General features: G+C 40.5%; 1 protein-coding gene across 10 annotated transcripts in view; it reads left to right on the plus strand.

Annotated features, from left to right (window-relative positions):
• Positions 1-26,876, plus strand: part of SORCS1 (sortilin related VPS10 domain containing receptor 1) — a 502,721-nt gene that overhangs the window by 377,569 nt on the left and 98,276 nt on the right. For all 10 annotated transcript variants that reach the window (XR_012133041.1, XR_012133039.1, XR_012133040.1 and 7 more), the window contains exons 7-10: positions 5,754-5,872; positions 8,284-8,373; positions 15,308-15,487; positions 24,486-24,632. Coding sequence is in view for 6 of the 10 variants with exons in the window: in XM_037001358.2 (XP_036857253.2) it covers positions 5,754-5,872; positions 8,284-8,373; positions 15,308-15,487; positions 24,486-24,632 (536 nt within the window). In the remaining 4 variants the exon portion in view is untranslated. The remainder of the gene's footprint in view (positions 1-5,753; positions 5,873-8,283; positions 8,374-15,307; positions 15,488-24,485; positions 24,633-26,876) is intronic.

Genomic DNA, 26,876 nt, shown 5'->3' on the forward strand with positions numbered 1-26,876 from the left:
ATTTAATAGGAAGGTTCTAAAAAAAATAATAGAATAATAAAGAACAAGAAGAAGATTTATATGTAGATACATAGGCTTTAAAAACTGTTCTGCTTTACAGCTGAAAATTAATGGGGGATGGAGTTTTAAAGTGCTCATGCTTGCATAGTTTATGGTTTTGTTTAAAATTAAACTTTATAATATAAGGAATATTATAGGATTTGGTGTTAAATAAATATTTGTTGAATGACAGAATCAATGGATATCGTCCTAGAGATCTGTGATATATATTTTTGCCCTGTCCTTTACTAGCAAAAAAGCTTGTATAAATCTCATCTCTTAGTCTAGAGTTCTTCACTCTAAAAAGTACCTCTTTGCAGACTTCTTAAACAAAATTTAAAAGAGAAAAAGCCTGTGATCCATTTAGCACAGCACCTGACTCAGAGGAGAGGTGGCCCGGGTTGATTTGGAGGTTAATGTCACCGCTGCTTCCAGTAGAGACATGCCCGGAAGGGTGAGGTCGGCCTGAGCCTCAGGAAAAACTCCGCAGAAGGCCCAGGAAGTACTTGGACAGGGTAGTAGGAAGAAGAAGGCGGGTCAAGCCAGGGGAACCCGGTGAAGGGAATGAACCAGCAATGAACATGCTGCTTACAAACAAGCAGACGCCCCGAAGACGCAAACCTGCCGGCGATGTGGTGGACTCAGGCAGGAGTGGAAAGGAAATGGGTGTCGATGGTGACGTGGTAAAGACCTGTCAGACCATCACCTTAAAGTAATAGTCCGATTTGTTAACATCCACTTTTTGCTTCTACAATTTCAATACACTTCTAAAACTCTTACATAGAGAAACAGTCTGAAGCCCAGCTTGGTAGAGTGTCACACGGCACGTGGGCTAGGACCCGGAACTTCACTCCTGCAGCACGAGCGCTTGCAAACTGCATGGCTGCAGGCTGGCTGGCCCTGTGCGCAGGGCGGCGCAGTGACTTCCACGTCTTCAGACCTAGTTATTTTCTAGTTCTGCCCACTGACCACTACCTCATACTGCCTGCACAGAGTATCTGTTAGCTCTTAATTATTCAAGAACACCATTTTTCATTATGTTTTAAAAAATACTTCTAAAAAACCTTTAACCTAAGCCAAACATGGAATATATAAAGAAAGGTGTTGTCTCAGGTGGAAATGTCTGTAGAACTTAACAGCTGGTTCTCTTGAGACACAGTGAATAGCACTGGCAGTTAAAGAGGGAGGACTTCCATGCAGCTACAGCTCCCATTATTTGCCCACAGTCTAGCCAGGCACCGGGCTGCACACATTTTGTGACTGAGGTCTTCAGTCCTCACAACCACTGGTGAGATGGCTCCCGTTTGTTCCCATCGAGTGTAGAGAGGCCAAGTCTGGATTGCTGGAGTTTACCAAGCTAGCAGGCCTTGAGCCTGCACTTAAGCCTGTTCCCCTGTGCAAGCCTGACCTCTTACAAGCCTCTCCACATCAGAGGTTTTGCAGGGGTGGAGGTTGCCTCATTCTAAGCAGTAGCCGCTGCCGAGAGCGAGAATGCCGAGAGGCAGCACAGGGTCCTGATTTCCTACAGCACGGGAAACATCTGTGCGGGAAAGTAATGAAATTAATTCTAACATCCAGCCGTTGCATACACTAATTGACATTAATTAATACCAAATTACAAGCTACTTCTTATGGAATCACCGCATACACTCACCAGAACTGAATACGGAAAGAGTTCATCATACTTAATGCTATTACAGCAAGCCCCAAGGGGCGTAAGAGTGATTGGTCCCTCTTTAAGAAGTGCAGCCAATTTCTTCCTGTTCCCCTTACAAGGAGAAAGAGAACGAACCAGGAGCACTTTACCAAGGGCAGGCAGCTCAAGATTGATCATTACCCCTCAGCTTGCAAATTTCACTTTGATCCACTCTAAGCAAGAGATGGTTTCAGGACCTCTTCCTGGTGCTTTTCCTGTGTCACCAGCTGTACCTTTTGGAATTCTCAGCCCAAGGGCAGGCCTATTGCAGTATGTGGCATGAGTAGTGGAGGAATATAGTACAAACAGAGGAGTTAGAGTTCTTTAATTCTTGTGTGATTGATCTCACAAGCCCACCACAGACCACCCGTTCCCTGAGAAGTGCTGACCCAGGTTGTCTGCCTCTCTCACCTCTGCCTCTAAACTATTGTTGACATCTCATATATATCTTTTATTCATTTTTTTCCCATGAACACATGCATATGTAGATGTCTATATATACAACTCGCACAAAATCAGGTCCATTTGCACATATTTTGGTAACCTACTTTTTAAAAACTTTTATTTTGGAATAATTTTAGATAAACAGAAAATTACCCAGACAGTTCAGCTTTACCTAGCTTCCCCTAATGTTAACATCTTACACAACCATGGTCTATTTTTTAAAACTGAGAAATTTACATTGATGCAATATTATTCATTGGTAACCTATTTTGATCATATAAAATGGTTTTTTTATATAAAATAAAAGCTCTTCTGTAAATCCTCCTATACACCTTAGAGGCAGATTTTAATAGCAAACTGAACATCTGCAGTTATTTAGTTATTCCCCAATTGTTCGTTTTGTTTTCTCTTTTTTAATTATAAACAACAATGTTGAATATCAGAGTAGCTATATCTTCACATACATCATTCATTACTTCCTCAGGTAGAATTCTCAGAAATGAACCTGATATCAAAATATACCATTTTTTTTAACATCTTGATCCATATTGCCAAATTACCCCCAAAATATAAATTTATAGGTCTCTTTTTTGTATCTAGGTGTATCCATTGACACTTAGGTCATAGCCAAAATATATTTAACAAAAACTAGCCCCAAACTTGCTGGGGTTTTTCACACAACACAGAGCAGTGGAATAAACCAGCCTCAGAGTCATCCAACTTTGAAACCCCACCATGCCATTTCTATAAATCACTTTCCTTGAGCTTCATTCTCTTTATCTGAAAAATCAGTCGGTATATTTTGTAATATTATGAAGATTAAATGTACTAAATAAATGTGAGCATGCTTCAGAATACCTGGCACATAGATGCTTACACACACACAAAAATGTTAGTTTCTCTGTTCGTTTATTTTCTCCCCATATCCCTCAGATTCATTATTTCTGTACAGGTGAGTTATAAATATGAAGAGTGTATTTTTGTATTTTCTAACTTAGGCTTATTCGGGGACCTTTGAAGAGGAGGTTGAGGTCTTGAGAAGGAAACTCTTATAGCCCATTACAAATAAAATAAGCACCGTGTATTTATCAAGAAGTCCTCATTAGGTGGCAATCCTAGAAATTCTAACTGGAAGTTATATTCTTAATTGTATTTCCAGACATAATCAGGAACCTATGATTCAATATGGCTAATCACTGTTTTTATGCATTGTCTCACTTAACAAGAAGCACAGAGAAAGGGTAGCTCTGGGCTCAGTAACTCAGTGATGTCATCAGGGACAGGTCCTTTCCATCTCTTTTTATACTCATTATGTAAACTGGCTCCTTTGAGGAACATGGAGGTGAGAGCAGTCCAAGGCATTACACTGAGACACGGTAATATTGTACTGAAGAGGGTCTGCTCTGTATCTCCTCATACCTCTCTGCAGCCCCTTGAAAGACCTCTTTTGCTTCTCACTTACTAGACCCGGGTTTAAATGCCCTTTCCTAAAACAACCAATGGCCAGAGGAGTAGGAAGGCCTGAATGAGCATAGACCCAAGACGATTAATCATTGTGCGTGGGAACTTCTGAGTCACTTGAAGAATGACCAACAGATCCAGTAATGGCTTTTCCAGCAAAGAGGCAGGGAAGAATGACTATTGGACAGGTTACCAATAGGGTCTGTTGCAGAAATACAGCTGAAGTCCTCGAATTCAGTTTAACCAGTCTTTTTAAGGACCTACTATGTACACAAAATTGATCTAGTCATTGTGAAAGGTGGCAAAAGAGGAAACAGGAGTATTGCCATTACTGAAAACAACTGACGTTTGTACACATTTGAGTTTCAAACATTTAGCATCATTTCAGGTAATTCTTAGAGCCAAACCACAAGGTGGTTGACGTTGGCATCCCCACTCAGTGGATGAGGGTAGCAAAGCTGAGGAAGAAGAACTAATTTCCTTTGAACTCTGCTCTACTCAGTGGCCACCCGCAGAACTCAAGCCCGGATCTCACAGTTGAGGATCTCCATTGTTTCTATGACCCCAAGTACCTTTCGAACAACAGAAGTCAACTTAAAGTTTTAAATGGGTCTGTTTAAGTCTGAAATTGTGAGGTAAAAGCTTTGTGTGCTATGGGAAGGACCCTTCTGGGAAGGGATGAGTCTCACAAGTTGTATTCAAGGAGAAAAATCTTTAGTTACATCCTAAAATGAAACTATAAGAATGTTTGAGAAAAGAGGAAGCATGAGTAGAAGGCTCTTCTTTAGTTTATCATTTGAGGTGGTTTCACCTGGACTGGATGGATTAAAGTACTTGAGAGCTACCCCCATCCCCACAGATGGCAGCACGATGAAGGAAGATTGCCGCTAAACCTCTCCTGCATCCGCCAGCTCCCACCCCGCCCCGCTTAGCAGCAACTACTACTTTGGTCAGATGGAGTAAATACGCATACCGCCCCCTAGTGGTGTTCCTTGTAGATTACAGGTTTGCCAGTTTGCGTAAGTAAAGGGGATCCTGCAATTCTCCTTGTCATTGGTGAATCCTTACATCCAACTCAGCGTGCTGTTGCCCACCCCCATTTCATGTAAATAATCATCTCAGGTTTTTTTGTTTATTTGTTTTGTTTTTCATTTGTTAAGAGTGGATTTTTGCGTGCATCTCTGATGTTCTAAAATCAAACTTACCCATTCATTGAGCACTTCAGGCAGCAGGAATACGATTGAATAGTCTCTTAAGTGCTAGGAAGTTTGGCCAAATTTTTGAATGCAGAGTAGGCGAGATTAGAAGAATCACAGGGAAAGAAGAGATTAGCATGAAGGGAGGTTGCAGTGGTGGGCAGTGGAGGGTTTGAATTTATTCATGTCAATGAGGCAAAAGGACCTTTAAGTAAGGAAGTGATAATCTCATTAATAGAGGGCAGAACAGTTGTAGTTGCAAAACAGGCACAGCCTCCCTGATACAATATACTTCTCATGGTAGATATCAAATTTATATGAGTTATTATTATTGACATGTTTTTCATCTGCTATAGTCATAGGTGGGATTCAGGGTCTTCATTTACTCACCTGTAAAATGCAAGCAAAGTTTTTGACTCATGAATCTCCCCTCTGTTCTGTTTTACTTATAGTTAGTAGTAGAAGAAAAACCTTTATCTTGACATAATAGTCTTATTGTTTTTAACAGGCATCACTTCTAGCATGAGATAAGTGTGATTGCATGTATGTGCATGTTTCTCTATTTGTCAATCAAAGGTCAAAGTGTGGAGGTAGAGGCTATAAAGGAGAAAACATAATTATGAAATCACAAGTATTATTGCCAGTTTTTATAAATATTTTTATTTGGGAGGGGAAAATTTAATGAGAATTTAGTATTCTAGTGGCAAGGGTTGATGGAGGCACTGAGAGATAATGAAGATGGTGTTGATAGCAAGTGAGTAAAATAATAATGAAAATAATTTTACAACAATAATGTAGTTAACAAAGAGTGAGAGGTTTGTTTAAAGACCTGGAGATAGCAGGTGAAATAGAAAATGCCCACCCTGACCCTAACACTCGGTGTGTATATCACCCCTCCCCATTTTTTTTTCTTCCAGATTCGCAATATCTAACTTGCCGAATGCAGAACTGCACAGAGGCCAATAGAAACAAGCCTTTCCCAGGCTACATTGACCCAGACTCTTTGATTGTCCAAGATGATTATGTGTTTGTTCAGGTATGAAAGATCCACTTCTATTGATTGTCTCAAAGGCATTTCTTTTCCCTGCTTCTCTCCCTACTGCAACCTCTTTTGCCTGCTTACTGCCCCTTAAGAGGAGAAATAAAAGAGCATTATCTTTTCAACAAAAGGAACGTTAGCAAGTATGGAAACCTCTGTGCTAGTGGAATGTTAAGTAGTTCCTTTGGGCAGCATCTAGAGGACCTTATCAACATGCAGTCACGGAGTCATTGCTTAGTAGGACAGAGGTTGCCTCCAGAATGATGCACACTTCTATTCATCCCCCTCCTCTGCGGTCCAGCTCCCATCAGTCATCAGCAGAACTGAGCAGATATGACAGTCTCTTCCTAGCAGAACAGTCAGCCAGTCAGTCTCCTCCCCAGTACCCACCTTAAAAATAGAGAACCGGTGGGAACCGGGAACTGTGGCGTGGCTGGAGGTGGAGGGAGGCAGAGGCCACGTGGCGAGTAATCAGCCATTAGTATCATGCACTGACTGTGATTCGGATCAGGAGACTTTAGATGGGATGGAGTTAGCCAGGTTTTCCGCCTCAGAAGAGAGGAGGAAACAGTTTGAGAAGCTGAGAGTTCATGTGTGGCTAGAAGAGGGGGAGCACGTATGCTTCACTTTGAAGGAATGTGTTAGACTTGTCTGGACAGTGTATTTGCAAATTCAGTTATTGCTTTCCATGTTAAAAGTGACAAAGTTACCATTGCTAAGTAGTTCATGTATAAAAAGATATATAATTTCACTATGAGACACGTTCTAGACATTATTGTATTTACTTGGACAAGAAATCATCATTTGGAATATTTAATCACTTATACTGAGGAAGCAAAAGTTCAAAATGCCCAAAATCAGCTATGCACTTTTTAAATGTTCTATACACACACATACACACACACACTTTCTTTTTCTTCAGGGGAATGAGTAATGAGAACTCTGATTACTTCAGCATCAAATGATTAAGTGTCATTCAAATGCTTACATGTATTCATTCTGTCTATAATTCATTTCTCTATCAGCATTTCTCTACAACCTTTGCTGTTTCCTAATAACAGTTTATAATCCACATATATGACTTACAAATGAGAATTAACTGAATTTACAGTTTCATGTATTTTCTACCCTCACCACTGTGAACGTGACCCTGTAACCCGTCACTAGGACTAAGGTGATCTGGCCACATAATGGTGAATACAATAATTTACAGTCACATTTTTATGTCTCTGACAAGCATATATACAAAGCACTCTTTGACAAGTTCTGAGGATTCAAACTCCCGCTGACGTTCAAACTCCAGCTATTATATGGGTTAAGAATGGCTGCATAAACCTGTAGCACCAGATTAGAGTAGTGGTTTCCAGAAGCTGAGGTGTGGGGGAAATGAGGAGATGCTGGTTAAAGAGTACAAACTTCCAACCATAAGAGGAGTAAGTTCTGGGGATCTAATGTTCAGCATAGTGACGATTGTTACCAATACTGTGTTACATACTTCAAAGTTATTAATGGAGAGTAGATAAATGTTATCACCACATGCACAAAAATCACAATTAAATGAAGGGGTGGAGGTGTCAACCTAATTGGGGTAATCATTTCACAACATATACATGTATCAAATCATTACAGTATACACCTTAAACATATATGTTGTATGTCAATAATATCTCAGTAAAGCTGGGGAGAAGAAAAGAGTGGCTCTGAAGGAGAGAGACGGGCAGTGGAGCCCGTGCCACTACCCTCAATGGGGCTCATGCCGAGGGGGAGAGCCCACTTCTCTCACCCTCCCTCATCACACCTGTGGGGTTCTTTGGGCTGCATGTCCCAGACACACCTAAGTGAGGTAGCTCACAATTCTCTTCTGGAAGATGGAACTCTAGGATGATTTTGGAGCACAGTCCTGGCCTAGCTTTCTGTCTAATGTGTCAGCAGCACTGCCCTGTGTGGACATGCTCCCAGTCACCAATGAGAAAGCTTCAGAATGGAATTCATTGTGCCCAGAGATGTGAGACTCCAGTTCGGCCACGTGCACGTGAACCATTTCCTTCTGACATGTCATGGAGACCTGTTTGTCTGGCCATACATGGTCTTAGGGCTGGAAAGCTGGGCTGCTGATGAACACTGAGCCAATAATATACCCTGAGACTTTGATCATTAAAAAAAAACACAAACTGCTGCCTTCCAAGCCACAGTACAAATTGAAGAATTGTACCTTCATCCAGTGGGTTCAATGTGGGCCTTAGACCAACTCACACACACTTTATAAGTTGTTTTTTCACTGAACGCCAGTGCTTCCCACTTGTCCATAATAGTCATTCACACTGCTGTGTTGGCAACTAGAGCCTTCAGTTCTATGGCCTATACCTGTCATAGCAGCTCCTTTAACAGCCGTTGTGTTTCTGATCCAGCTGACATCAGGAGGACGGCCACATTACTACGTGTCCTACCGAAGGAATGCGTTTGCCCAAATGAAGCTGCCCAAATACGCTTTGCCCAAGGTATGAACTGAATGGATTCCTTCGTTTCCGGATTTCCTCTGATTCACATGTTCCCACCTCACCCCCATTCCCGAGGACTCTTCCAGGGTCGCATAGTCATTTATTTCTTTTCATCCCCCATCTCTGTTTCTCAAGTTCTCTCCCTCTGGACTCTTGCCATAGGAGCATCTGAATAAACTGATAACTGATTTACTTTTGCTTTTCGGTAGTAAAGATTTCCAAGCAGTATATATTGGTTTTCTAGCAGGATAGAAAATACGTTTTAGATACACAGGATATCCGTGCAGCTGGTGTGATGCAATTCTATGCCATTGTATTATTAATTATTGAGAGGTAATGCAACTAGGTGGCCTCTGGCCTTTGCTTTCTCTCTCAGTGGAATTTAGGAGATTGGTTGTCTTTAGAGTTCTGGGGCACAGCTAATTCTTCTACTCCAAAGTCATGCTCCTTTGAAAATAGTAGCAGCTGAAAGTTAAAGACCCTCAACTGCTGACATCCCCGGGCTACCTTGCCTTAAACACTGAGGAACTGTGTTAATATGGAGCGCCACCTAGTGGAGTTCAAACTGACTTGGGAGCGCAAAGCTGTGGCTTTACTGCCGTGGTGATGAATATTAAGTGGCCTGAAGTAGTTCATGGATTGTGCCTTGATCTTAGAGCAAGGAAGATGCCTGTGGCTTTAAGAAGGGGACTCTGTAGGTATAAATATAATTATAGCTCAGCTTTGAAACCTTTGAGCTCAACAAAGAATATCAAGAAGTTTTTTCTTTGAGTCTTCATGACCCTCTATCTTATATTTTTATCCATGACTTCCTAGTGTGCTGTCTTGGAACAACACAGGAAATCATGTGATAGGTAAACAACAGGGCATTTCAGGCCTCCTCTCCCAGGAGAGCGAATCGCAGTTGATTGCTTTGGCTTTTCCTTCTCAGCCCTCTCTCTGTCCCTAGCCATAGCATATTAAAAGGTGGACTGAAACCTCAGCTCATTAGAGATAATAACACACATTAAATTGCACTATTAACTCTCCAAAGAACTATGTCCATGTTAGTAGTTATTATTATTTTCAGCTGCTAGGAGATTAATGACAGTGGCAACTGCCCAGGACTATATGTCTGTGTCTATATGCATTCAAAGTGTTTTCCAACAAGACAAACACAACTTTGGAGTTGTGCTTTAGATGAAACTGGTTGAAGTCAGTATGTAAAAGAAAAACTGAGTGTTCTTAAAATGACCCTTAGTAACCTTTCAGGAGGGCCCATGAGGGAGATGGTCATGTGAGTCCAAGGAAGCTGCAGCTTTCTTCCCCTTGAGTGAGGATGTAAATTGCTGTTTCTTTCATTGATCAACAAATGAAGTAGTTGGCCTGGAAGATTTACACCTTTAAAAACAAGAGTGAAACTCAAAGCCATGAGATGCTCTTGTTCAAGAGGCATGTGGGAATTGAGACCAGATCAGGAGAGAGCAAATTAGAGTCATTCATCTCATTCTCACTCTTGGGAATATACTTTTTGAGTAGAATAATTCTGGCCAAACCAAATGCTATTGGCAGCAGAATTGGAGCTAGATCTCAAGTCTCCTGACTCCCATACCAGAATTTTTTGTATTAATACTGTTTTTCCCTTGAACTAAATTACCAGCTTATTATTAAAAAATAACAAATCTTTTTCAAAATCTTGATTTACTTAGGAGCATCAAGAGAAAAAGTCCCATTGATCTAAGGGGGTCAGTAATGGTAGTTTAAAATCTAAGAAACATCTTTGGGCCCATCGCTGGAGTATTAGGAGACACATACTTTGCATTGCTTATTCATAGCTGTCACACAGATCACTCTTGACGGTTGCTCCCAGTGGCATCTAGCCAATCTGGAGAGAAAAGTTTTACTTTAAACCTGAATCAGCTGTCACTCCCATCCCCCTGCTCTACCAGATGAGCATTTTCTATTACTCAGCCTCATCCGATGTCTGAGGACAGAATGCAGTGATTAATTTAGCTTGTCCCCAGAAAAGTAGGAGCTAGTACAGCAAATGGATATATTATTGGGTCCAAGCATGTGTTTATTATTTAAGGGAATGAGCTGCCCTGTTACAATCCCATTACGCCTTCAAAGCAAAGCCCCAGCCTTTGTGGAGTGATCTACGGTAAAGGTGCATGTATTTTGTGGCCTTCTATCAAAGCCAGGGCTGCTGCAGCTGGAAAGGAACAAAGCTTCGAGCCTAGCAAAGGAATCGAGACAAACCAGCACTTTCATGCTCATATTTTCTTTAATCATCTACTGCCATTGTATCAGCTCTTGAAGGACCACGGTCACCTTGAGCTGTGTCAAAAAAAAAAAAAAAAGATTTAATATAATGGTAAAGATGACCAGAGTGGGGATGGGGAGATTTTAATGTGGCTGCTACTATTAAGAGCATGACGTTCTGGGAGACGTAGTGACAGTTCCTTCCCTTAACTTACTTGGAGCTCATTCTGAGCTACTCAAGTGCGATAAATGAGGCAATACATATGAAAGTGCTTTGAGCATTTTGGAGGACAGATACTCCATAAAAGCAAGGTAATATTATCAGTATGGATCTAGTTGTCTGGGTGGTAGAAGATGGATGTGAACCATGGAGTGGGTAGTGGGAAGGCTGCCTGATGTGCAGTGAAGACCCAAATTCGAGACCTAGATCTGTCACTAACCTTCTCTGACACCTTGGATTGGTCTATCAGTTTCTCTTTCTCTGTTTTTTGTTTATTTGTTTGTTTTTATTTTTAAAATAAGGATCTTGGATTTATGGCAATATTTTTCCCAAATGTGTTACCCAGAATAAAATGTCTTTAGAGATGCCTCATGAAATTTGTTTTTATGATCAAATAAGTTGAAAAAAAGAAATAAGCTTCATTCTGTGTTCCTGGCCTAGAGAATAACAGTAGCTTGCTAGTATGTTGCAGTTTCCAGGATGAGCAAAAAAGCTGTATAACTAAGCATTAATCAAAAAATTTTACAATAGGATCCTTTAAATATATATGTATATATAATCCAGCAATGTTAGTATCCTATGGAACAGACTTTGGGAAACATTCTAGGAGATCATCTCAAAGATCATTTCTTGGTCTAAAAATTCTCTGCCTTGGTAAAAGCATTCATTCAATGTATAAAGTACCACTTTGGGAAAAAAGAGTGTATTTCCCTAATAGAGGAGGATGTCAGAAGGAAAAAAAAGAAAGATAGCATTTAAATATGGAAAACCTTTCAATTACAATATTTAAGACGAACATCATTTTTTAAGAAGTCTGTTCAGTGTATTAGATTATATGGAGAGGAGGAGATCTAATCTTGGCCCTTACCTAGAGATGGACATTTCAATCTGTTTTGTTACACAGCTAGTTCTTTAAGTGACACTTGATGAATCTGTGTTTTCAGTTCTGCATCTGCAAAATAAAGATCTGAACAAGTTGAGGTAGCACAGATTATCTACTCAAGTCCCTAGGATTTATTAATAAGACCTCTGTTGTGACTCGGACCTCAGAGGTTTGCCAGTATTCAAATTTTACTCCAAAGACACAGAGGTGGGAATTAGTTACATGGGGGCCATACTAGTGCTAAAATACTATAACTTGAATTCAGGGATGATGCATCATCCTGCTGACAAGAAAGGAAACATGAACTGGAGATAGTTGTTTGAGATTTCTAAATGCCAGAATAAGGATTTGGGCCCTGCTCCTCTAGGAAGTGGGGCATCATAGAAGGTTTTGTCATCAATGGTTAAATGACCCTTGGCCTAATTGCCACATCTAATTCCCTTCATTAGAAAGAAATGGAACACTTGGATGAACCACTTTTTATTGAATATATTAGTTAGTACCCTAACATTTGCAATTAACAGAAAGGCCAAATCAACCTTGCTTAAACAACAAAGGGGGTTTAAGGGCTTGCTTAACTAAAAATAACTAACATGTGTGGAGCATGTGCCAGATATACTTACTAATGCTCAACACTTACTAAGTGATTTAATCCTCACAGCTCCATGGAGGGCATCCTATTATCTTGTTTCACAGGTAAAAGTTCTGAAGCACAGAGTTTAGCTCACACAGCTAAATTACAAAGCCAGAATTTGAACTCAAGTAGTTTTACTTCAAAGTCTCTTCTTGTAACCATTTTGCTGTACTGTCCTCTGTAACTGAAAAATTTGCAGGTAGGTGAGCTTCTTAGCTGTCTGTGTTCAAAAGCTCAAAGAATGTCACAGAATCTGGCCTTTCTCTAGCTTTTGAGCCTATTTTCCTCAGGATTAACTTCATCTCTGCCTCCAAGATATTTCTCCAACAGAACTAGGTTTTTAAAATTCTTAATGCTTACAAACTGACAGTGAGAGATTTTATTTTTTCTCTAATAATTCCATGGTCATTCTACAAGAAATAACAAATGTTGGCGAGGATATCCTACACTGTTGGTGTGAATGTAAATGTCCATCTCTAAGTGGAAAGCAGTATGGGGAGCTTCCTCAAAAGACTAAAATAGAAATGCCATGTGACCTAGTAATTCCACTTCTAGAAATTTACCCAAAGAAAATAAAATCCCTGATTCAAAAATATATATGCACCCCTATGTTTATTGCTGCATTATTTACAATAGCTAATATATGGAAGCAACCAAAGTGTCCATCAGTAGATAAATGGATGAGGAAGATATGGTACATATACATAATGGAATATTATTAAGCCATTAAAAATATCCTGCCATTTATGACAAGATGGGTGGATCTAGACGGTATTATGCTAAGTGAAATAAGCCAGGTGGAGAAAGACAAATACCATATGATTTCACTTCTTTGTGAAATATAAAAAAACAAAATGAAAAAAATAGCAGTAGATTCATAGACACTGAGAAGTGACTGGTGGTTTTCCTGGGGGAGGGGTTGGGGTAGGTGGTTGAGGATGATAAAGGGGATAAAAAGGCACAAAAATTCTCAATCATAATATAAATTGGTCACAGGGGTGGTAATACAGCATGGGGAACATAGCCAGTAATTCTGTTAACAGTAACTATACTAGTTGAGGTGAGGATTTAATAATATGGGTCACTGTTGAACTATTGTGTTGTATACTTGAAACCAGTATATGATTGTATATCAATGATACTTCAATTAAAAAATATATGTGTGTGTGTGTATGTACCATAAAAATAATAATGATTCCACAATCATTCCAGATGTCAGTTGACATTGCTCAGGTCACATACCCATCACTAATTCAATCACAATTATCAGGGAGATTGAATATTCTGAATGTTAGGCTACAAGCTCACTTCTATTGCGGAGGATAAAGTAACAGAGATTGAGTGTAGGGAGGAAATTTGACTATGAGGGGTGCATGTGTTTCTCAAAGAACGTCAAGCTACAATTATCAGAAGAAATGTAAGTAGACATTGGGCTGATACAAGCAATGTCCAGCTTCTAAACCAAACCTTAGAGTGCATTGACCACAGTTAATTAATGGGTCATGTGTTTAATAATTCATTTTTGGCCTCCCTCTCTATACTCTTTCTGCGAAAACATTACCCAGACTCTGGAGTATGGCATATGAAGCCTAAGTAGGATTCAGGAATACGAAACCCTTTGAATAAGGACTTCTTGCTTCTGGGAGCACAGGCTGGGAGCATCGCTGGGAGCCAGGAGGCTAGAGAGGAGGGAGAGAAGCACTGCTGTGTGTCTAAAGCAGAGTCAGAGCTGAATTGCTGATTGATGGATTGATCAAGTGAACCTGGGCATATATTACAATGAGAAATTTAGTTTAGAAGTTAGGTAGAACTTTCCAGCACTGGAATTGTTGCCAAGGAAGATTAACAGATGTCCTGAAGCATTTCAAGGAATAGATGATCCACCTGGGAAGATACACAAAGGGCGCAAATTTTTCCATATTGTCATTCTACCTTTGTGCTTATGTGTAATTCTGTTTTTGTTTTGTTTTGACTTTTGGTTTATGAAAGTTATACCAGTGTGTACTGCCTTGGGGAGGGGTGAAAGGTTGCCAACAGTGTGTGAGCAGGAGACAGCAAGTCTTGGTCTGAGAGAGCTGGCTTTGGTGACAATTCCCTTCTCTGGAATTCTGAATGGGGGAAAGAAAGGACTTAGGTCATCTGCTCCCTGCCTCCACATGACCTTTGCCTTGTGTCTGTCTTTCAGGACTACAGGAGTCTGAAAACATCATCAATTGTACAGACTCTTTTTTCCCTCTTTACCTAAGGTTTCCTGCTGAGCTTCTGAAAGCAAAGGTTTAGATATGGAGCAAGATCCTTGCATACTCATTGACATAAGATTAGTGCTTTGAGGTCTCAGATGAATGTTTTTCTCGGGAGCTGCTGGGGTTTCTGAGTTTTAGGGCAGTACTTCTCAAACTTAGCTTGCATATTAATCCCCCAAGGATCTTACCTACATACAGACTTCGATTCAGTAGATGAGACCTGAAGTTCTGTGGGTCTGGCCAGCCTGCAGACAATGCCATGCTCTCGTCCATGGACCATACTGGAGATGCAAGGCCTGTCTGTGTTCTTGCTTTCCTTCCTATTTGCCTTACATAGGCCTTCTGAACATGTACTATATTTGTGCTTGGCAAATACATCAGGATGATTGATTCTCCAAAGTAATGCATATTTGAAAACGTATCCTTCAAATTATCTAATGAGGCAATTAAATTATAACTCAGATCTCAAGCACCTCTCTGTCCAATTTTCTCATGACCTTACTGCCTAATTCCACAAGTGACAAAGGGAATGTGTGATTAACACTTAACTAATTAATTATTATTTCACAAATGTGCAAAAAGAGAATCTCCATCTTCCATTACAGTGCCAAAGTGCCTATTCTGGTTTTCCTTATTAGAGTTCAAACTCTGTGGACACATGCCAGGCTAATTTATTAAACTCTTCTTTCTCACCTCCCTATGTCTATCTTCAGGACATGCACGTCATCAGCACAGATGAGAACCAAGTATTTGCAGCGGTCCAAGAATGGAACCAGAATGACACATACAACCTCTATATCTCAGACACTCGTGGTGTCTACTTCACCTTGGCCTTGGAGAATGTGCAGAGCAGCAGAGGTCCTGAGGGCAATGTCATGATCGACCTCTATGAGGTATGTCACAGGGCACGGGCAGTCGGAGCTGCTGCAGTGCCTGGCGAGCTGGGTGAGGGGCCGCTGGCTGTTGGTGCCTTGTGTAGCCTCGCGTGATTTGGGAGGTGGAGGGATTATAGACCATTGTATTGCTCCAATCCACAGAGCATCTCTGGGGGAGATTCTTTTTTGACCAAGTTCACAGGCCATGTAGTCTCAGGGGACCTGGAGAGTGTGGGGAAGCACTCAAACAGTTACAGGGTTTGAACAAGAGGGATCTTTATGTGAAATTTGAAAATAGTCTTGCAGGGCCAGCAGGGTATGAGGGTGTGCGCAGAGGGGTGGTAGGCAGTGCTCCCTTCTCTTTCTGCAGAGAGAATGAAGGGGAGGCCTTGCGTTGTATTAGAAGACACTCCGGGCAGACTTGAAGACTTTTCTGACTAGATAACCTTCCCTGGCTGATTACCATCCTCTCATAGGTCCTGTGAATAAGATCAGATTAATAGGTCTTTCTCCCCTAAATGAGGTTGGGGGAACAAAGCAGAGTTTACCATGCTTCCCTAAGGAATCTGTGGCTTTTTGTTTCTTGAAAAGACCAAGATTCAAAATAAAATCATATATATCGTATCACTTAGCTTTCATGACAAATATCAACGCTTTAATTGCCATTTAAAACACAGGTAGGTAGAAAGCTACTATTTTTTAGGATGGATTTTAGCCATTTGACAGTCTTATTTTAAACTATGGAGGATTTTTGATGGATTAAAATGATCCATTAAAAACATATTTAGAATATGGGACTTGTATGTTATATCCTATCTGAAAAAAAATTCTAAAAGTGATTTAGATATGTACAGCCACCATGATGTTCTCTTTTGGTTGAGTATAAGCTCAGAGCGGCAAGAGGTTTTTTGTATAACGAGAGGCAAGGGAGTTATATCCAGTCTATCCAAGAAAGAACTCGATTTCACTTAAGAAATTTAGACCTATCATTGTCATTCCTTTTATGCTGCCTTATATTCCATCTCCTGTAGGAATTCTTAGGGATTTTCCTCCAGTTCTTGAACTTTTCTGTGTGTGTAAAGACATGCCAACAAACTGTATGCCCAATTCAGACTCCAAGTATTTGTAATGGAAATTATGGTAAACTATCATAGGATATAGTTCATGTGTGTATATTTAGAAAAATGCACTACAAATTTTTTATGCATTCACATGTTTCTTCTACTTTCTTTCCTGCCCACGTTTCATATAAATATAGTATCATATATCTCGGCTCCAAACTGAGCATGTATTCTGGAAAATATTTACACCTTCTGGTGATTTAGTTTCTAATTTATGTATGGTTTAGAGTATAAATTTCATAATCAGGTTGCCTGGGTTTAAATCCTAACTATACCACATACATGTATTCTTGAGACAAATCCAATAACTTCTGAGCCTCAGTTTCCTTGTTTAGAATAGTAGATAAATGTGTACCTAGTTGGCAGGATTTCTTGGAGGATTGAATAAATTAGTCTTAGAGTATTGTGAACAGTGCCTGAAATACAGCAATGCTCAACAAATTATAGGTACCGTAATTAATATTGTCTTCCAGTGAGTTTAAGCCCCAATACAATGTTCTTTCTTTCAGCCTTACAATCTGCCCACATTGTTTAAATGTCCAACACATTTCCATTATTGCGGATCTGGATCTCTATTTCTTCCCATACTGCAGGTAGCATGGCCATGTGACATTGAACACCAGCTAGTCCTCTTCGAAACAACTGTAAACTGACACATTTCTTTCCTCATTTGTAAATGTCTTATAAACATTTAAACTTTAAGTGTGTTTCACTGACCTGCCATGCATTTTCTTCCCCTGATCCAGCACTTAAAATGGAAATATCTTGCTTCAAGATTCTGACTGGTACGCAGTCAAAGCAGCTGCCACAGATTCATCACCCAGCTTGCTTCCCTGGCCTTGGCTCTGTCCTTGCTCTCTCAGAAACATTTTCTGATTTTCAGGTTGCATTCTTCCCTTCCTGATTATTCTCTTCCCTCTTTCCAAGTCAATGTAGAATAGATTCTCTGGATAATTATTGTTTTCTGCCAAAATAGAGACCATTTTAATTGGTTCCTTGATGATGGAAACAATGACAGATTAGGACAGGAAAGATTTTGCAGTGTCCTTTTATTTGCAGCTGTTTCCACAAGTGGTTTTCTGAATTCAAACATCACTGACGAGTATAGAGTGAGGAGAGGAAACTGGGTGACCTCTGGACATAGCATACCATTTCATGGTTAATCCTGTGTTTCCCCTTTGTGTCTCTCTTGAGCTTGGCTATCTGTAGGGAAACTGCTGGCTCTTATTATTATCACTTTGAGCAGTGGTGTGACTGCATTATGTGAAGGTGTTCTGCATCCTGGGGCCTGGGGAGAAAAGTCTTTGTTTTATTAGCCTGACAGTTCACAGCAACTTGAATTGAAATTGATGTGATCAGAATGGCAATGCCGTATCTGCTGATTACCTAGATAGAAAGAATATTGGCTGACATGGAACCTGCCGCAAATGTTCCTTAAATCTGATTGTTCTGGCTAGCAGGAAGCTGAAAGCCATATAGCATGAATTTCCCAGTAGAATTGCAATAAACTGATGAATGCTTAGAGATAAATGAAAAGTAAGAAAATCCATAAATGCATTAATAAGGAGCAGAGATGAGTAACAAATGAAGTGGGGGAGACAGAGTATGTGGAGTACACATCTGCTTACATTTGGGGGTGATGAGGACGATGGCGTGCATTCTTTGCTTGTGTGCTTCTGCATGCCAATTACCTGCTATTTCTGTGTGCTCTTTAAGCTATTTAGCATAGGTGAACAGTGTAATGTACAACCATATGATGAGTATTTAATCAAGAATATGTGTTATTGACGAGTCTTTGTGGGAAGTGTAGAGGGAAGCACAGTTCTCATTAAAGTCAATTATTTTATTCACACATGCATTGGAACCTTAACAACAAATGTAGTTCTCTCAACACTAGAACTACACATGTGTATATGTGGAGATGGGAAATGCTGGGCACAAAGTGCTGGGTGACCTTCTTACATGGATTAGTTATTGCAATACCTATTTTATCTCAGTGTGAGTTGGCTATTGGACATAGACCCAATTCAAAACAGTCAAGAAATGTGATCCAGGTAAGTTGGCTAAGAATGGAAATATAAGATAGTGATTTTTGTTGATGAAAGATCATGATAATAATAGATGATAGTTTGGGTGCCATTATGTCCAGGCACTGTGTAAAGAACCTTCTGGGAATTATCTCATTCAATCCACACTTTTCTGTAAACTGTTGCTACAAACAATTTTGTATCTCCAGAAAGATCAATATTTTGGCTTGTATTTGATAGGGGTCAAGTAATAGCCCTAAGACAGGAGTACACTGGAAGGCAGGATAAATAGTATTAGAGTTCACCTAAAAGTAGAATTCACCAGACAGGAAGAAGATAACAGTTTGGGGGAAGAGCCAACATGAACAGTTCAGTAGATGACTGCTCCGGACCTGGGCACCAACTTCTAAATTAAGTCCTGAGCCTACAGTTGCAGCTAAGCTCAGGCAGTATTATCATATGCCTCCCAATTTTGCCTGGTAGATGTGTTTGTGGAAAAGAAGCCTAGACACAAGTGTCCTAAAATTCTCTTATTCCCGAATAACACAGATGCTCCAGTGGTACCACGGGGATGGGTAACAGAAGACAGCTTGCCTGATGGCAGCCAGAGTAAAAGAGATATGATGAGCAGGTCTGAGACGTGTTATTCATAGTACTTTCTCCTGGTGTGGATGATGAGAGGGGATCTGACAGCCTTGGACAACACCTTTCCTCCTCCAGAAAGGGACTATTAATGATGACGAAGAGTACTTTGTCTTAATGGACAATGACAGGTCACCCCTGCCAAGTGGAAAGCATTGTGTCAGGAGTGAAGCCACATGGCTGGCAAATTCGGAATACACAGAATGTGTATTGTATATTCCTGAGTGAGCCACGGTGGGCATCATGAAGGACATAACCAGTAACCACCACATGTTCTGTTACACACATGGGAATGCTTGTTATGAATACCATCTCTTTAAAAGACAGAGCTCAACAATTGTGATGATATAGATTATACCTGGACTTCTTGGGGAAATACTACTTCTTACAAGCCAGCACATGAGGTAGGGAAAATAAACACGCTGCCATCCAGGACATATCTCTTGCAGATCAGAGAATACCATCTGATTATTTAAACCTACTCTGTTCCTAGGAGGATAGTGCTGCCTGATCAAGGCAACAGGGAAGGAAAGAACAACTTAGTTATCTTTTTATCTGTTTGGCATTGGGTTCCCTGATTTCATGGTCACCCTTGGCCCCTGTTGAGATGTCTTTCGTGACTGGGACCCTGTCTTGAGAGGAGAAATATATCCTATGTCCAAGGCCAGAGAAATTATGGTCATGAATATGTTCTCTTTCTTGTCACCATTGTTAGTTCATCTTTTAAAATTCTCTCCGAGTTTTGATGCTGTTGGATTCGTAATGAAAGTCTGAGATACAGAGGATGGGAGCAATGACTCCCAATCAGCATCAGAGGCAAAAATAAGCAAAAAACTGCTGTACAAGGGTCTTTGCAACTTAGCCTCCAGTGGGACATTTGAAAGATCGGAACAGGAGAGCACCCTCCAGAAGTATACATCAGAAAAGCAAAGGAGATATTGGGTGGGGTTCTTCTTCCTTTATATCACCAAAGAAATTGAAGTCCCAACATCTAGTACATTCTAACTCTCAAAAAAAAAACAGAAACAAAAAATAACCTGATTGAATGTAGAGTTGCCTAGACATTCTAGGCACTATATCCCCCGTGCTTAGAAGAATGCATAACAAATAGTAGATGCTCAAAACCTGTTTTCTGAACAACTATTGAGTAAATCTACTGAGGAATGCATAAAAGACAGCTTCCTGTAAGTGTGGTACCTATACCTGTCTATATCTCTCTATCAGATATTTCTCTCAGGATACTCTAGGATGAGAGAGAAGTTTTAAGAAATAGTATGACCAAATGGCAAAGTGTGTGGGCTCTGGAGTTAGACTGATTTAGATTCCAGCTCTAAGGTTCTCCAGGGAGTGACCTTAGTCACGTGACTGGCCACATCCAAACTTTGGTTTTTGCTTCCATGAAATGACGATAACATTGACTGCCGCTTACAGTTAGTTCATGGAGAGACCAGTGTGCTCAAGCTTGTAAAGCCTTTCATGTAATGCCTGACATTTTGTAAGTATTCAATTAAGTTGGGGTACTGTTATTGTTAGTATCTTCTAATGCAGTTTTCTTATGACCTATTTTATTAAGAACAAAAAAACAGAACTTTTTGTATAAAATGACTTTTCTGTTCATTTTAATGAAGAAATATGGTGGATTGAATGATAATCCAAAAGCTCTATAAATTCGAGTGGGAGGCCATGATGTGAGAGATGACAGGAGAGGCTGTGCAGAATGAGCTCCTGGTAAGGAGTGTAAGGGGTTCCTGACGAGTTTTCAGGAAGACTGATGCCCTGGTGAAGTTCCCACAGTTGTTGGGCCAAGGTGCCATCTCTATGAGGAACAGGTTGGAGGACAGAGACGAAGACCAGGGGACAGTCAGGCTCAAAAAGAGGCTCTGGTGTCTGGAAAAATGACTTACTGAGCTTCACCTTGAGAGACACATCAGGACTTATCCGAGGGAGATGGGGAATAGCCTGTGTGAACAAAGATAGTAGGATAAGAGAAGGGCAGGTAGCACTTTGAGGCCATCCTGGGGCCCAGTCAAGGCGCTCATGTGCTTCACTTTGGCGTGAGGTTTGAGCTATAGACTCAGATTTAAAGTCTAATCAAAATGGTGTCTTGGCTCCCATGATGTTTAGAGAATAAGAAGTGATTACTAATTACCTTTGAGACTTCTGGTATCAAATTCCCCATAGGAGAGACAAAGAAAGATAAGTGGCTTCTTATAAACACTTGGTACGTTTGTGCAAAATAGAGAAAGGAACAAAAGATAACAGGTCTTCCCCCAAAGGAAGACGAGCTCCCCGCAGTGAGATGTATCATTTCCATAGGGGTTTCTTCCTTAGGAACTCCGCATCTATGTGAACATGTTCTTCCATCAGCAATGTTACTTTTCCCCACTCTGTCCCATCCTTCAGCTGCACCCCATTCCACAAATATGCACATACTGTGGATACAGAGGAAGGTTACCTGGCAACAAAAACATCTCCCCTCCTCCTCAATGGAACCCCAGAACTTACATGTACACATAAGAGCACATGCCCATACATGTAAGTACACACATTGCACATTTTGGGTACTAATACTGCTCCCTTGATATCCCAGGTGCCTTAGTAAAAGGCTAGAGATTCAAAGAAATGTATTTATGAGACCTCACATAAGGGCCCTTGGGGACAGTGCCTCATACATAGGGTACACTGAGACACACAGAAAGATGGCCTTCTCAGGCTCAGAGCAAAGAAACAGTGAGTGGTGCAAAAATCCCCTAAGATTAGGGGTAACCATCTTTGCAGACTAGACCAAAGAAGCAAAAATAAATGAAAAGACATCACAAATGGGATTTTCCCAGAGTGCCATGGCCCCAAGAGGAAAACAAGCAGAGCCTCTCCAGCTCTGAACCCTGTTGTCGCACATTCCCTCTGCTTTGGCAAGTTTTTATTCCTCAAGATAAACCTGAAGGCCAGGCTGCCAGAGAGGAATTACAAAGCTCTCGGCTCAAGTGGCATTTGATAATGGCAAGCAGTCGGGGGCCAATCAAGTCCCTGCTTCTGCAAATCAAATGAACCAGCTCCTAAACATGTCTAACCCGGCTCTGACACCCTTGCTGAACGAGGGAGAGGGCAGCGGGGAAAATGGCAATGAAGCTACTGGAACAGGTAATATTTTATCCCTTCTGGGTTATTGTAACCTTCCAGAGTGTTGAATGGTGAAGACGTGGTTTCTCATATATGTCCATGGAGAAAAAGGCAAGTCTGACTCTCTGAAAATTCTGATTTATGAAATTTAATTTTTAAAGAACTGGCAGTATAGTCATGTTTAGATATGTAACAGCCTCTGGAACATATGCAAAACCAATATGGGGTTTCCTGGTGAGCAGTCCTTATGGAGCTAGTATAGTGAATAAATATTATTTGTAATTAACATACCGGTGTTGGGGGGTACAGTGCTCCTGGAATTTATGTCTTCTACACTTGTTGAGCATCAACAATGCATAAGAAACTGTTCCGGCTGCTGTCAGTTGCCCAAAATGAAGCTTGTTTTCCTAAGTAATTGAAAGTATTCCTCCCAGCAACTCATTTATACCATTTATTTGCTTAACAAACTTGTCGTTCCAAAAAAGTACAAAGTTGGCCCAAGTCTAAATTATCTCATATGCTAAATCAGCAGGTACACACTAAATGAGGTTTGACTGTGTCAAAAGCCAAGGTAAAATGTGCATACTCTATTGACTGAAATCCAGCCTCTTTGAATTCACAAATTCAGGACTGTATTTGTTGAAAGAATGTTGGAAGTCAAACAGATTTGAGTGTGAACCCCAACTCTCTGTTAAGCAATTAAATTTTCTTTTCACCTTGGTTTCCTCATCCATATAATTGGGGTAATAACTGTTATACAAGTTCATAGTGAATATTGAAGGTTTTATATATAAATAACTGAGCATAGTGCTTGGTGGATGGCAAACTAATGCTGTTACTTCACTCTTCTGCTTAAAAATGTCCACATTATAATTAAAGGGCCTGAAGTAAGTTAAATGTAGGCTCAAATATGCTCACTAGCTTATTTCTTACTCCCTCTCTGTGCTCCAGAAAGCCACTTAACTTAAGTTTCTGTTTCCTCATCCAAAAAATGTGGCTAATGATAACTATATCTCATGGTTATTGTGAACGTTAAGTGAGATAATCTATGCACAGTGTTAGAACACATCATTCAACACATTCCAGACCCTTTTCTCACTGTCCTCTAGTTTCCTTGGGTTGTCATAATTTCAAGCAGAGTAAAACAGTATAAATGTGTTCAACAAACTCTAAAATACACAGGAAGAAAATAAATGCATGATTAATGATTTGTTCTTGTACAGTTTTGGCAACTTACCAGTTATTAACTTTTCTCCTAGCATATAGAAGAGAGAAGGCAATCATATTTTCAGAGCCAAATAATTAATAAGAACTGTTAATAATGGGAACAGTGGTGTTATAGGAATGGGGGGGATTATTTGACAATTGAGGGAAGCCAATGCTTCTTTAAGTTTAAAAGCTGTTCTCTTTTGTTCAAAGTATTTTGGTGGCTTAATGGAGCAATCTTTTACAGGAAAAAAATAGAAAAAAAAAGGAGCTTTAACTGACCTCTTTCAACTGCCCAAAGCTGTAGATAGCTCAATGATTTAGATAGTCTTTAAAGCCTGTGCTGTGAAAGCATAGAATTCAGGGTTAAAAGCCCAGGTCAGCCCCTTATTATCTGTGACCTTAGGCGCTGTGATCTTGGACAAGTCACTTTAACCTGAATGAGCCTCAATTTCCTCTCATGTGATAGAATAAGTGATAGCTATCCAAGAGGACTCTTACAAGGATAGAATGAGATAACTTGTTCAAGACGGTGGGTGCTATGCCTAACATAAGTTAAAGTAACCCCTATTTATTTATCATTTACCAAAGACAAAGGAGCTGAAAGCACCATAGCTTATCTCTAGTAATTGCAAGCCACCACCGGCCTACCTTAGGGAAATAAGAAGCCTCTGTCAACCTCGCCTCAAAACCTCTATACCACAAGGAGCACAGATCTATTGTTTTCTGTCCCCTAGCCCAGCAAGTCATTCTGCTTCAGCTCCACCCCTTCTGCCTCTATCCTCACCCTCTTCCCTCCCAGCCAGTGCTCACAGCTGAATTTCACAGTCTGCTTTTTGACTGAACAAATATATCCTTTCTCAAATCGATGTATTTTTCAGCCATGTCAATTTTTCCCAGGTAGCAGGCATAAAGGGAATGTTCTTGGCTAACAAGAAGAGTGACAACCAAGTGAAGACTTTCATCACGTATAACAAAGGCAGAGACTGGCGTTTGCTGCAGGCGCCGGACACGGATCTGAGGGGGGACCCTGTGCACTGCTTGCTGGTGAGTCTTCCTGCTGGAGAGGGTGCCCCATGCAGTGGAGGGCTCAGATGCACATTAAACAGGCAGATGGAGATGGTTCCAGGGCTTCTGTCTCAATTGATGAACAAAACGCAACAGGGGAGGGGGTGAAGGCAAAGTGTGTGGAAGAGTCACAGCTCTGCCTTTTTTGATGGACCAGAGATAAGAGAACATGAGTCAGTTCCTTGCTTACTTCAGGATGTTCAGTTGTGATCAAATTCTGATGAGGACCTCAAATTATAGTTTAGGGGATAATATGATAGTTTCTGTCTATGGTGGGGATCTGCACCCTTCCCTTCCCTTGAATAGGCTGTTACAGACCTCATGACCTATCAGTTCAGCTGCAGAATTGGTGAAGTGAATGCAGAATTGTGTATGTATTTCCAGAAGAGGTGTTAAATCATGTTTTCAGAGGGATTTATGCCTCAAGGAAGGGTATGAACCATTGATTTAAATGCTTTTTGGTACTCTTTATATGTTCGTCTTGTCCTATAGCTGAGGCCTGTGGGACAAATACGGCCACAGTGTGTTCCTGAATAAAGTTTTATTGGAACATACTCATGCTTTTCATTTATACACCATCTGTGGCTTCTTGGGCTCTGCAATGGCAGAATTGATAGACAGGACAAGGACTGTATGGTCCATAAAGCCTAAGCTATTTACAAAATGGCCCTAAAAAAGCTTTGCCAACCTCTGCTTTGACGTACAGCTTCTTTTAGTTGTCCAGCATTGAGCAGTGAGTAGATCAGCATGAATTTATTTACATATCGGATTATATGGTGGCATCCAACAGAGGAATCAAAGATGGGTTTTGCCTTAAAGGAGTTTGCAGTTTGCTTGAATGAGACTAGATTAATAAATGAGAGATTATAGGGTGATTCTTCACTCTCCATAGTAGCTCTGGTGCCTGCCTGGTACTTAACACATGAAGAGATATTGAATGACTGCAGAAGGAGGGGAGGAGGGATTAATTGCAAAACAAAGTATAATTGAGTGCTAATTTCTATGAAATGATTCAGAAGTTGAGTTTACATTCGTAAAAAAAGAGAGACCAATATGTAAACCTAGAAGGAAGACTTTTTAGTTTTAGTAAGAAGGGTTTGGTATATATGTATATATATATATGTATGTGTATTTAATCTTCATGGGATTAAATCTACATGGGATGTAAATAATCTTCATATAATTCTGACTTTGATGTTATCCACACTCAGTTTATTTCCTTCTGTCCCATGAAATCTGAGCAGTCACTTTGCAGGTTCATCTCACACAGCTGTAAGCAGGTCACCCTCCTACTTGAGAAGATGCCAGCAGCCATAGCTTGACCTTATTAGCCACAGAGGGTATCACAGCTGTCACTGTGCATCAGGAAAGCAGTCTGAAATTCAGCCTCCCACTCAGCTTCCATCCTTATTACCGGCAACTTACAGTGGGGGGAAAGCCAGTTGTTGCAGTAAGTGCACAAAGCCAGTGACAAAGTAAATTAACAATTATTTATTGAATACCTACTCTATGAAAGGCATAATTCAGTAGCATTTGAAAAAACAGAGCCACCTTCCCAGTTTAACAATTCCACGTAGGAGCATCATGATGCTGAGCCAGAGGTGCATGGGATGCACCAGGGGTCCTCCATCCCACAGTGCATTTTGGAGATTAAATGCCCATGAGGGAAAATTAACCATCTCACCCAGAGAGTCTTGTCTGTGGTCACTCTGGCATCATAAACAGACCACTAGAAATGCCTCTGAAGCAAAGCACTTAGTGAGGTGTTCCCGACTCCACCTTCAGCCCAGGGCTGTGACTCCAAAATATAAATGAAGTATTAGTTTTCTTCCCCATCTCCACTGGAGCGTCCGAATCCCAGCCAGCATCGTTCCTCGCCTGCCCTACACTGACAGGCTCCTGGCTACTCCTCCAGTCTACCTGGCGGTCTCTTCACACAGCAACCAGTGGAACCTTTTTTGTTTTGTTTTGTCTTAAATACAACTTTCTTGAGGTAGAACAAAAGGACCCATTTGAAGAGTATAGTTTGAAGAATCTTGACAAATATATATATCCATGTACCTGCTACCACAGTTTGGATAGAATGTTTCCAGCACCCTAAAAAATTCCATTGTGCCCATTGGTAATCAGTATATAGCCACACTCTCTGCCCTAGACAAACTGCTAACCTGCTGTCCTTTACTATAGATTAGACACCTCGTTCCTAAAATGTTATGTAAATGG

The sequence above is a fragment of the Manis javanica genome, chromosome 7 (genome assembly GCF_040802235.1).
Source record: "Manis javanica isolate MJ-LG chromosome 7, MJ_LKY, whole genome shotgun sequence".
Taxonomy (NCBI): Eukaryota; Metazoa; Chordata; class Mammalia; order Pholidota; family Manidae; genus Manis; species Manis javanica.